This window comes from Chiloscyllium plagiosum, unplaced genomic scaffold, assembly GCF_037043375.1.
Source record: "Chiloscyllium plagiosum isolate Xiang-an unplaced genomic scaffold, Cpla_swu_hap1 HiC_scaffold_17, whole genome shotgun sequence".
NCBI classification, from domain to species: Eukaryota; Metazoa; Chordata; class Chondrichthyes; order Orectolobiformes; family Hemiscylliidae; genus Chiloscyllium; species Chiloscyllium plagiosum.
The window spans coordinates 42,372,841-42,386,248 of NW_028270155.1; the positions used below are offsets into that span (position 1 = coordinate 42,372,841).

At 38.8% G+C, this 13,408-nt stretch overlaps 1 protein-coding gene across 2 annotated transcripts in view; it reads right to left on the reverse strand.

The window, feature by feature from the left end:
• The window catches only part of vps35 (VPS35 retromer complex component), a 42,951-nt gene that overhangs the window by 25,661 nt on the left and 3,882 nt on the right, over positions 1-13,408 (reverse strand). Inside the window, exons 2-6 of one of the 2 annotated variants that reach the window (XM_043706896.2) lie at positions 11,186-11,401; positions 10,045-10,143; positions 8,109-8,205; positions 4,586-4,709; positions 3,212-3,394 (exon numbers count right to left, since the gene is read on the reverse strand). In XM_043706896.2, coding sequence (XP_043562831.1) covers positions 3,212-3,394; positions 4,586-4,709; positions 8,109-8,205; positions 10,045-10,059 — 419 coding nt within the window. In that variant the 5' untranslated portion in view covers positions 10,060-10,143; positions 11,186-11,401. The remainder of the gene's footprint in view (positions 1-3,211; positions 3,395-4,585; positions 4,710-8,108; positions 8,206-10,044; positions 10,144-11,185; positions 11,402-13,408) is intronic. The other variant, XM_043706895.2, reaches the window with a different exon arrangement.

The window sequence follows — 13,408 nt, forward strand, 5'->3', positions numbered from 1 at the left end:
GGAGGAGTACTTTAATCATGGATTGATCTAGTTATTAGTCATAAGTAGGTTCAGTTTCAGTGTTAAAGGAGTCCTTGTATAAAGCACAGAAAAGGGTCAATCTCCTCCATACAGGCTTCCATTCTGCATAAAAGTTACTGGCAACCCTATTCTTCCATATCTCTCTCCTTCATTTGTTTATCAATGTTTTCCCTTACGTGCATCTATGCTTTATCTTCAACTGCTTCATATGACAATTTGTTTAAAAGTTTTCCTTCTATTTAGCAAAGCAACTTTTCAGAGTTCATATGGGATATATTCATAATTATCTTCCTATAACCACAACATACAGTTTTAGACAAATCTAAGTAGAAGATGAAGTAGAGTAGAAGAATATATGGATTACAGATAAAGTTTTACAAATCTGTGTGCAACACTCCGGGCTCCATATTACCAGGAGCAAAAGATTCACAGAAATGAGATGGGAACCAAGACTATATACTTATTAGAAATGACTAAACAGGAATTCCAACCCCCTCACCTCCAACAAAATTGACAGGATATTCGTTTTAACCTTCTGCAGTACTGGAGGTAAAGCTTTCAACCCTGTATTAGTTTAATTGCATTTAAACAATATCTCAAACTGAGGGACAGATTTGAGCAAACTTGTTACACGGGGCAAGATGCAAGAAAGAACTGGATTACTTTTTTGGGGCCAATGTGTCGCTCTGTATCCCAGAACTTTTAAAAGAATCAGTTAACATCAGGAAATACAGCACAATGACTTAATTTAGTCTGCTGATAGTTTTAAAATGTTGTGGATTGTCTCAACTGCTGTTTGTTGCAACTCTGCTCATTTTTTCTAATTTCCTGGACAGATTACTGGATGTGGCCTGGACTGAAGACTCAATGAAACAGAAATCTAAAGACTTCTTTAGTTTTGCAGTTAGAGCATTGGCCAGGCAAATAAAAATCTGAAGAGCGAGCTGAATAATTGCAGTCATACTGAGTTTACAGAAGGTGGTAGATATATACCCTTGACTCAGTGTGCTCATTAATAAAGGAAACTGTTTGTTTGCTTGTTTACACAGAAGATATTTCTACTTGAGGATATCTGCATCTATGTTTACTTGCTATTCTACACATTATCAAAACTCACCACATTACAAGGCTTGATATTGAAGTTGGCTTGCCATTTGCACATCCATTCTGCAGGTTTCTGAACGTCTTCTAGTACCTTGTTATTCTCTTGCATTACCCATACTGGTTAGTTTCACCCACAAAGTTTGAAACTGCATATCCAAATCTTTATTAAAGAATGGTCCCAGTACGTAGAAGTGGTAATTTAGCAGGTAAGAAAGTAGCTTAGTGGGAATGTCATTAGTCAAGTGCAGTGCTGGAAAAGCACAGCAGGTCAGGCAGCATCTGAGCAGCAGGAGAATTGACATTTCAGGCATAACCCCTTCATCAGGATGAAATTTGTAATATTCCTGAAACATCGATTCTCCTGCTCAGATGCTGCCTGACCTGCTGTGCTTTTCCAGCACCACATCTCAATTCTGATCTCCAGCATCTGCAGTCCTCATTTTCTCCTGGGAATGTCATTAGACTAGCAAGAGAGCAATACAGGTTAATGCTATGGGAACAGATTCAAGTCCAAACATGGCAGCTGATGGAATTAATAATCAATTAATGAAAATCTGGATTTGAAAGCCAGTCTTAGTAATTTGGTTGATAAAGTTATCAATTGTCACAAAAATACATCTAGTTCACTAACATCTATTAGCAAAGGAAATCTGTCACCTCTACATGGTCTAGCCTGCATGAACCTCCAGGCCCACAGCAATGTGGTTAACTCTTAATTGCACTTTGAAATCACCTAACAAGTTACTCAGTTCAAGAGCAATTAGCAACAGATAATCAATGGGCCTAGCCAGTAATGCCTGTACCCAAAGAAAGAATTTTAAAACAGCTACTGCACAACTCTTTCCTAAATCTTAAGCTAATTGGTCTACATTTCCCTAGTTTTGTGCCAGCCTGTTTTTAAATAGACACTCTGGCACTTTCCTTTTTCTTATATATACACCAATGGGCGTATATTGATTAGTTAACTATAACCATCTCCCAGGAACCAAAGTCAACTTTTGCTGCAATTCCTCCAGTGCAAGCGTAGTCCTCTCTAAATAGAGACCAAACTGAATAAAGTACTCCAGGTGTGATCTCACCAAAGCTTTATATGTTCATAGCAAGGTCTCCATATTTTTTATCCTTTGCAATAAAGGCCAATATATCAGTTTTCTTCCTAACTACATGTGTTATCTGTCCATTAACTTTGTGCTTTTTAAACAAATACATTGAAGCTCCTGAGCATCTACATGTACAAGATTCGAGCTTTAAAAAAAATCCACTTCTATTTTTACTATCAAGCAAAGGTGTTCAAAAATCCCACATTATGTACCACCTGCCACTTTGCTACCAATCACAACCTGTTAATTTTCCTTTGTTGCTTCAGTGCCATCCCCATACTGACATTCTCAAATTTATCAGCAAGTTTAGATATGCAACCTCTCAGTATCTTTATTCAAACAATTAAAGATTTTGAGTAACTTTGGCCAAAGCACTGATACTTAGGACACTTCACTAGTAACAGCTTACTAATTTGAAAATGCTATTTTAATCCCTTCTTTGCTTCTTGTCTGTTAACCAATTGTCAATACACACTAATATTACCCATACTAATATTATTACTGTCAGCTGATCTCATTGCCCCAGCATTTCTGGCATGCGAGAAACTGGTGCGGCAAATCAGTTAGCACTATGCAACATTATATGATGAGCATGAGTAGGCAATGGGCCAGGATGCTATTAGATAAGCTGTGATGTCTCCTCAGTGTTGACTGCTGGATAGGTATTGACTGATTGGGCTAAGAAACAGGTCAGAAAGTGGGAGTCAAATAGAAATAGTTAGCAATTCTTTTGAGAGTTTTAACAATTTACTTGGTTAGTTTTGAATTTTATTCTATATTAATTTGATTTAAATGGGTTTATAAATATGCAAAGTTTTAATTCGTAAATGACAATTTAAGTTTCTTTTGAATGAAGCAAGCTCCTACGGATCCTTAGTTGCACCTCTCAGGAATGCAACGACAACATTGAGTAATTAATGTATTATATTATCTTACAGTTTTGCAGGAATTAAGGTGTTTTAATGTTAAGAAAAACTAAAACATACTCAGTCTCCTCTCCTTCATCCGGCAAAATATTTCTAGTGCACTGAAGTAGGTAGTTCCTGAGGAACAGCCCTCGCAATGGATGCTGCACCCCACGACACATTTCCACCAGATCCTTAAGAATATCCTTCCTTGACTGGGAAAACGACTTAATGTAGACAACTCCAACAGTGATGAGCAAGTAGCTGTACATTCAAAATCAAAAATACACTCAGTTTGGTTAAAAATAAGTGCAACAATGAGGCGAGAATTGTTCTAAGTTTTACAAGCAACATTTTAAAAGTCATGTAATACAAAGAACTCTGAATTCTGGAATCTGAAACAAAAATTGCTGGCGAAACTCAGCAGGTCTGGCAGCATCTGGGCGGCACGGTGGCACAGTGGTTAGCACTGCTGCCTCACAGCATCAGAGACCCGGGTTCAATTCCCGTCTCAGGCGACTGACTGTGTGGAGTTTGCACACTCTCCCAGTGTCTGCGTGGGTTTCCTCAGGGTGCTCCGGTTTCCTCCCACAGTCCAAAGATGTGCAGGCCAGGTGAATTGGCCATGCTAAAAATTGTCCATAGTGTTAGGTAAGGGGTAAATGTAGGGGTATGGGTGGTTTGTGCTTTGGCGGGTCGGTGTGGACTTGTTGGGCCGAAGGGCCTGTTTCCACACTGTAAAGTAATCTAATCTAAAAAAGAAAGCAGAGATAACAGTGAAGAGTCCAGTGACTCCTCTTCATAACTGCTGAAGAGTCACTGGACTCTAAACAGTAACTCTGCTTTCTTCCCACATATGCTGCCAGATCTGCTGGGTTTCGCCAGCAATTTTTGCTTGTGAGAAGTCATGATGGCAGTCAAAAGTGATCTAAATTGCATAGTACTTATTTAGGTGTTAAAAGTAGCCAATGTAAACTGAACATTTTTAATCAATGATTACCAGCATCCATGTATTTGATTAATTTTAATCACCAGAAGCAACTTAATACAGACTAAGTGATTTGCTACCTAAATTTTCCTAGTGAAGGCAAAAAACAATGCAGGACACGTGCCAAAAGCAGAGGTTAATATAGTTAACTTAATCCATCAGACTCTGTTGCTCAATACAGAGCACTGTTCTTCCACTGATACTGTCAAATATTAAAAGTAGGACATTACTCTCAGTTCCCTAGAACTAACCTTGCATTTCAAATCTTGTCAGTTTGTCACACTAGCAAAGTAGAACCAATTAATAAAAGTCTGGTATCTATAAGTACAGAATTTAGTGTATAAATGGAGATCAATTTAGAATCAGCTGCCAACACAATGCAGTTTTAAGATACAAATTGACAAATTTTGCTGCATTTGAAGTATATAATCCACTTGCCCATTATCTATACAATGGAGTGTACTTACAGTCTTGGAATGATGTTGCCTGCATACTGAACAAGTTCATACAGGTCAGCCACCTTTCTTCCCTTAGCAAACTCATCAGTCAGATAAACTTCCAAATAGTGCAATTCATCTGAAATGGCCATGTCTATCCTTAAGTTAAGGGTTACTCTCCACTCAAAAAGGTGGTTGTACAGAAAGAACATGAAAATAAATGTTTCAAGACTAAGAATTATAGTACTCAAATGATTCTATCGAACACACATGAAGAATTACAGTTCAAACTAATGCAAGACTTAATACAAGCTGAAATTATATCTACCTTAAAAATGTCAGCATTTGAGTGGAGTGGGCTAGAAAATCTAGCATAGACACCATCCTCATGCTGAGCAATCGCTACAGGTCATCAGGTATCACTACTTTAAATTTCAGACATAATAAATTGCATGTTACTTTGCAACTTTTTTTTGTTAAGGGGATTTAACTAAAAGAAGATCAAATACGACTCTCGCACTAACTCACTTTTCTTGATGGACAAAGCTATCACTTCATCTTTTCTTTGCGAGCTTACCACTTCCTTCCCCAATTAATGAAATATCTGTCTACCATATCGGTTCAATATCTGTTCCATAGGTGATTTTTTTTTTAAATAAAAGCTGAGATATAACAGCAGTTCTCCAAAGTTGTTTTCTGTCTGGGGAGCAGAAGCCAAGATGAGCAACTCTATTCTTGGGTCCCAAAAGAATGAATCAAAATTTCAAAACAATATGCTACAGCACAAAGCACACTCACTGAAGCAGTTTCCAACTGCTGAAAGGTCCAGATTGAGGAAAGACATCAAAACGGAGGATCCCATATGCAATTAAATTGAACAAAGCAGCTCAAACTGATGTTAGTTTACATGTTCTTTTCATGTTTAGTTGTGACTGGATGTATATTTTAAAACAAATCCTCTTATGTATATAGCACACCCTCTCCATGTACCCACTGACCATTATCTGCTGTAAGCCATACAGAGACCCAACAATCCTCAAAATTGTCAGTGTAATTCTTCAGACACAAGATTGTGTAGCAAATGTTGGTAATCGCAGGATTACATCAAGTGTTGGACAATGTTAGGGAATTTTCCATGTTTGGGCTGATTAGATATGTTCAGCATCTTGCTTGGTATGAACAACTGAAGTGATATGCTTTTTGATACAATCTGCCAGATGGAGGAATACGGCCTATGTACATTTACAACAGCACTGACATTATTCATTTGTGTCTACACTTGCCAATAAAACAACATTCTCCTCTTCGATAGTATAAATGCCATTTTATCCTCTCTTTGGCTTATCTTGCTAATTACACTAACACATAGAAGCTGAAAAGTTTTAGCAAAATTATCTTTTTCTGAAATACATGATAGAAAAATTTTAAACTAAGTTCAGATTTACTTTTTCTGTGCAAATATACAAAGTGATATGCATTGCGTGCAAAACTTGCATTCCTACAAGGATTTAAAAAGTGTAATTGACTTATTTGTTCACCATATAAAACATTATCCCTGATAAAATAGCACAAATTATATTCCCCAACTAATTATAACTAAAACACAGCAAATCAGTTAATGTTCAAATTTCCAGCCATACATAATGATGGGATCAATTTTAGATCAGGACCAAATATTGGTTTTGTTGCAATATCTCACCTAGTCAGGTCCCTCTTTTTGTACACTACCTTTTAGAAGAACTGCACAGTTGCACAAATTACACATTTTAACAAATAAATTTATTGAACTATAGATCACTTCCCATCTATATTACCCCCCACCCCCATCCACAAGCTCCAAAGTAAATGGATAACCATCCTTGTAGAAAAAACTTTGAATTCACTTTTAAAATTCCAAATGCTTCCATTGTTCACAATTCTGCAGTTACTGATTTATTAAACCAGCATAATCCCTACCTTTTATGCCCTTGACACCAATACACACTCTCCCCAGTTATTACTTCTGAGCAGCTCTCATTTTCATTGGCAAACTGAGGGACAAAATCTTGAAAGAAAATGGTTGACAATTGCATTGGTCATTCATTCAGATCTGAGCCATTCATCGACTCTGATCCCCAGCATCTGCAGTCCTCACTTTCTCCCATTCAATCTGACAAGACTATCAAGCCCTTGACTTCTACTGCTCATTGCATTTTAGGATGACGCAGGGACAAAGATAACTCTCAACTATTCTCTGCCAAAAAGCACCTTCTAAAAGCCCTGACAAGTATAAAAAGCTTGTACTACTTTGGCAGGGATCAAAACCATCCAAGTCTCTTCCTAGTTTATCAAAATGTACTTCCAACTCTGTAAAGTGTTTTGATTCTAAACCAAATGGCTTGAAACCTTGGCATCTTATTTAATGCCAAGATGAGCTTTTAAACACATACCTTAATTAAGATAGACTATTTCCATGTCTGTAGCATTGCTATATTCCCCCAACTTCAGTTCATTTGCCACTGAAAATGCATTTAGTACTTCTTTATGACAACACAAAATGTTCTCCTATATTCTGCCCCTCATAATTGTGGTAAGCCAAAACTGTTGCATCTGTCCTTATTCTCAGCAAATTACATTCACCTCCTCACGCGGCAGAGACAGAACACAAATGATCACCCATGTGCTCAGGGACAGGAGTTCACGATCTTCTCTTAAACAACAGCTTCAATGAATTATATAGTCATTTTACAGGGAGGAGCATCCAGAGAAGACAACATACATATTAATTGGGTGACATTACAATCAACGAGTATCGTTGCAGAGGCCAAGCCCTTTACTGTTACAGAATGGGTGCTCTTAACTTTGTTAACTGGACTCGTACAGTGGATACTTTTCCCCTTGTTAGCTGACCTTGCATACTGAATGCTTTCAATATTGTTTAATGACTGCTTTTCCATCGTTAACCAATTACCCTTGCCTCCAGCACCCTATTGTTAACTCTAAATTTTATCGGAACCTCTTGTTTCACACAACTAACCTAATCTAATCCCATTTGCCAGCACTTAACACATACCCCTCTAAACTGTTCCTTTTCATATATCCATCCAGATGTCTCTTATATGCTGTAACTGTACAGTCTCCACCACATCCTCTGGCAGCTCATTCCATACTTGCATCACGCTCTGTGAAAAAGTTGCCCTTAGGACCCGTCCTTTCTAGCTTTACAACCTTCCCTGTTTCATAGTTCAAATTTGTAGTCATCTAATTCTGACCTTTTGAACGTGCAATTTTAACTGTTCTATTACTGATAGCCATATTTAGTTGTCTAGACCACAAGGTCTAGGTTACCCCCATAAACCAGTAACTATTTACTTCTATCTTAAGACACTCAAAATCTCTCTCTGATCTAGCTGTTTGCCATCTGCCCTAATATTGTCTTATGTGGCTCCATCTAATTTTGCTTCCTAATGTTCTTGGAAAGTTGCTCAGGATATCTTATTACATCAAAACGCTGTATAAATACAACTTGTGAGCAAAATATTATTTGATTTTTATTCATTACTAAAAAGGATACAGAGCTCATAATAACTCTTTGGTGACAGCATTGAAGTTCGTAATTCACCAAGCATATTTGAAGCATGTTTTAGTGCATCCATCAATTTATTCTTGTCCTGAAATACAAAATATAACATCAGTCATCAGAACTTGAGCAAATGATTCATATTTATTCAAAGTTTATATAATAATAAAAGAATGAAGCCAAAATGTCTGGCAGAGAAAAGAAAAATTCGGGGTTACCAGGGAAAAGGCAAGGAGTTGGGCTTCCTGAGCTGACCTCTTCCAGAGAGCCACCATACACATAACAAGCCAAGTGGCTTCTTCAGTATTGTAGGAATGTTTAATTAACCTCTTCAGATGTTAAGTGACAAACTCTGGAGCAGGTGGACCGGCTCATCTTTTGGTGTGGTATACCTCAACAATTTCTCTTACGGTGACAATTAAAAGACCATAACATCTAGCAAAATTAAATCATTCAACTCCTTTATTCTGCTCCATCATTCAATGATGGCTGATACGTTTCTCAACCTCCGCTCCCCACTCTCCAGATTTTCTCCCCCAACCCTCGATTCCCTTGCTAATCAAAGACCTATCCCTATATTAAATATACCTTAAATAGACTTGGCCACCACAGCCATCTGCTGCAAAGAGTTCCACAGATTCACTATCTTCTGGCTGAAGAAATTCCTCTCAGTTCTGAAGGGGGCATCACTTCACTGAGGCTATGCCCTTGGGTGCTAGTTTCTCCTACTAGTGGAAACGTCATCAGCGCATTCACTTTCCAGGCCTCCTACTATTCTGCAAGTTTCATCAGATCCACCCTCATCCTTCTAAACTAAGAATATAAACCCAGAATCCTCAAACACTCATAAGCCCTTCATCCTTAGGATCCTTCTTGTAAACCTCCTCTGGACCCCCTTCAATACCTACTCATTCTTTCTTCCATACAGGGCCCAAAACTACTTACAATATTTCAAACAAAATCTGACCAGAACGTTATACAGCCTCAGCATTCTTGAGCTCTTGAAATGAATACTGCCATTACATTTGTCTTCCTAATTGCCAAATAAACTGCACATTAGTGTTAAGAGGACCTTGAACTGGGGCTCCCAAGTTTCTTTTGTGCTGCAGATTTCCAAAGCCTTTCACCATTTAGAAAATATTCCATGCCTCTATTCTTCCAACCAAAATGCACAAACTCTCACTTTCCCACATTGTATTCCATCTGCCACTTCTTTGCCCATCTCCTCGCCTGTTTAAGTCCTTCAGCATCCACACCACTATCTACCCCACCACCTTTGTCATCGGCAAACTGAATAATTCAACCAACCGGATCGTATCCCCACCCGTATTCACCTATCACTACTTCACCATTCTAAACCTCTCGCCGTCACAGCTGGCCTACAGTTTCCGGTCTTCTGCATCCCCCCCATTCTTGAACAGTAGATTGGATTAGATTCCCAACAGTGTGGAAACAGACACTTCGGCCCAACAACTCCACACCGACCCTACGAAGAGTAACCTACCTAGACCCATTTTCCTCTGACTAGTATAACACAATGGGCAATTTAGCACAGTCAATTCACCTGAACTGCACATCTTTGGACTGTGGGAGGAAACCGAAGCACCCAGAGGCCCCAACATGCAATGGTAATTGCATCTCCAGAGCCTCTTTCTCCTGAGGCACTAAGAATTTCTCCAATTCGGCCATCTGCCAGAGGCTAGAAATCCAGACCATTAATATTTGGGCCGAAGGGCCTGTTTCCACACTCTAATCTAATCTAATCTAATCTAATGCCAATCCTAACATTTTCAAATCAACAGATCAGCTAAGTCAGCAGATAGGACTCCTTTTTGATGTCACTGGATAAACTTTGAACCACTGGACAAGCCCATGTATTTTATTCTATTTTACATTTATCATTGCATAACTTACACAGTATATTTCTTACCAAGCATCGCTTCATCTGGAAAGACTGGACCTTAACAGTCTGAACAGCTTCATCAAGAAGCTTTTCCTGTTCATCCTGCGGTGACTGTTGAGTTGTAGGCTATAAAAAAAAAAAGGAACACCACTAGTCAAAACAAAATGTATTTGCTTGGAACATAAATAATCACATGGATTGTTTAGAAAATAAAATGTTTTCCGGCTGTAATAACTATTATGAAAACATCTTCAAAAATCCCCTCTAGATAGAGAAAATTGTAAGCACTTGTTCAATTTGACTTTGTACTGAGAAGCTCCAAAGAAAAGCGGTTTCAAGAATCTACTCAAACGTTGATACTTTAAAAAAACAAGTCTGCAATTTTACAAACTACATTTACAAAAAATCAATAATGTTTCCAGTAGCTAATGACCATTTCACATGAACTAGTTTCCTTAAGAATGGACATCTTACTTTTGAAGGTGGCAAAAGACGAACATCCATATTGCAAGAGAGCTGCAGAAATCAACTTTGTCTGAGTGCCAGTTAGTACTCCAAATAATCCAGACTTAAAAATTGCATAACAGTTAAAGTTACTGTTTAGTACTTTTGGCCTTGATCCAGGGATGCACCTGTAGCAAAACTGTTTCACTGACTTGCATGGGACAAGAATGAACACAACCAAATTCGTCAAAGCCAAAATATTTGAATTCTCTACCAATTATAATAGCAATTTTTTTTAGTTTGCATCATACCAAACAAACATCAAGTAGGCACGTAATTATAAGTGGCTGACCAGATGCTTAATTATCAAGTCTTAAACCGTTTGTTCCAGGCTAAACTTTGGAGTGGGGATAGTGTAAAAACAGGAAATGAGAAGCATGCCATTTGGCCCTTCAGGTTTGCTTCACCATTCAATATAATCATGGCTGATCATCCAACTCAATCAAGTTTTTCTTCACTTCTCAGATCACCTACTAACTTGACCCAGTATCCTCTTTGGCGGATTATACTTTTCATTGACCAACATAAAACACAGGTTGATGTTCTTCAAAAATGTGAACTTGGGTTCACAGAACTGTAAAAGAACAATTTTACACTGTGAAGGAAAGTGAAACGAATGCTAATTTTTATCCTTGTCATTCTATATGTTAAAAAACCCAGTTACCTTATTAGTAACTGGCTGAGTAATTAATCATCTGTTGGTAGAGACTTATGAACCTTCTTCAGGATTCTGATGAGCAGTCACCTGACTCGAAACATTAATTCTGTTTTCTCCCCATCGATGCCACCAGACCAGAGTTTTGTCAACCACTTCTGTTTTTGATTCAGATCTCCAGTGCCCGCAGTTCTTTGTTTACGAAGATCTCTAGATTGTTGCTGGCTTTATTTTAAAAGATGAAACACAGTGGTGGAAGCAATATTTAAACAGCTGAACAATCTCTAATACAGGTTAGTCCCTAAAACCACACGATATAGGGGTAATTATAAGCCATTCAGCCCACTGAGTCTGCTCCACCATTCAATCATGTCTTCGTTCCACAACTCTATTCCCTTACCAATCTAGAATATTTCTGTCTTAAATACACAAATCACTTGCCTTCTACAGCCCATTGCAATGAGTCCTGGCTGAAAACATTCCTCTAATTCTGAAGGATCACCACTTCATTTCGAAACTGTGCCTTCAGGTCCTATTAGTGGAAACTTCTCACTTCCACTCAACAAAGCCTCTCAATATTCTCAAGTTTCAATGAGATCCCCCCCCCCCCCCCATATCCTGCCAAACTCCATAGAGTACAGACTCAGAGTCCTCAACTGCAACTCTTCAACTCAGGACCATTCTACAAATCTATTCTGGACCTCTGACAAGGCCAACACATTCATTCTCAGACGAAGGGTCAAAATTACTCAATATTTCAAATGCAGTCTGACCACAGCCTTATACAGCCTCAGCAGTACATCTCTGCTTTTGTACTCTAGCCCTCTTGAAATGAATGTTAACATTGCATTTGCCTACCGAATTGCCAAATGAACCTGCATGCGAACCTTAGAATCCTGAATTAGGACTGCCAAGTCCCTTTGTGCTTCAGGTTTCTGAAGCCTTTTTGCCATTTACTAAGTAGTTTATGCCTTTATTCCTCTTACCAAAGTAGGGAACCTTTTCCACATTGTCACTACTTTGTCCACTTTCCAAGTCATTCTGCATGTTCAACACAACCTGTCCATCCACCTATCGCTGTGTCACCTGCAAACTGAACAATGCCCTCAGTCCCTTTGTCTAGATTGCTAATGGATAACATGAACGATTGTGGTTCCAAGACTAACCTCTGTGGAACTCCACTGGTCACTGGCTGCCATACAGGAAAAAGACCTTTATGCCTATATTGGGTCCAGGTCGACGTGCTTATTGATCGACCTGGACACAATATACCAACCACTGCAGCAGACAGCTGGAACTGACAACCGGAAGCGGCAGATTCAAACCACTACAAATGCCGGAGGAAAGATCACAGAAGCACTTCACAGAAGGCTCCCAAGCACTGAGGATGTCATCTAGACAGGGGACGAAACGTCTGCAACACAAATTCCCAGCTCGGCAAACAGAACCACAACAACGAGTACCCGAGCAACAAATCTTCTCTCAAACTTTGAACTTCATAGTTACTTTTACTCAATTGTAGTACCATTACATCTGATTCCAGCTTCTTCCTCTCAAACTGCAGTGAATTCTATTAGATTAAGGTCACTATCCCTCAGGGTTCCTTCACCTTAAGCTCCATAATCAAGCATGCCTCATTACATATGGTAGAGCCCATTGGAAATTCTGGATAAGTTGTTCCAAAGAAAAAAAGCCACCTTGTAGACATTCCATAAATTCCTTTCCTGGAGATCCACTATCAACCCAATTTTCCCAATCCACCTGCACAGTGAAATCCCCCACAATTATTGAAGCAGTGCCTTTCTTACATACATTCTCTATCTCCTGATTTATTTTCTTCCCTACACCAAGGAGTACAATTCCCATCAGGGTCTTTTGTTCCTCTGCAGTTCTCCAACTGTCCCACACTGATTCCACGCCTTCTGACTATGTCACTTCTTGCCATTGTACTGGAACAGTTCCTCTTTCCCCACTTGTAGTGCAAATGTCCCATGAAGTTGAACCCATTTCTCCCGTACCATCTTTGAGCTACACATTTACCTCTATGCTTGTTGACCCTGTGCCAATTCAGTTGTGGTTCAAGTAATAGCCCAAAGATCATCATCTTGGTTCTGCTTTTTAAATTTAGCATCTAGCTTCGCATATTCGCCCAAGAGACCTCTTTCCTTATCTACATATACTCATTAGTACTTATGCAAACCACGACAACTGGTTCTTTCCTCTCCCACTCCA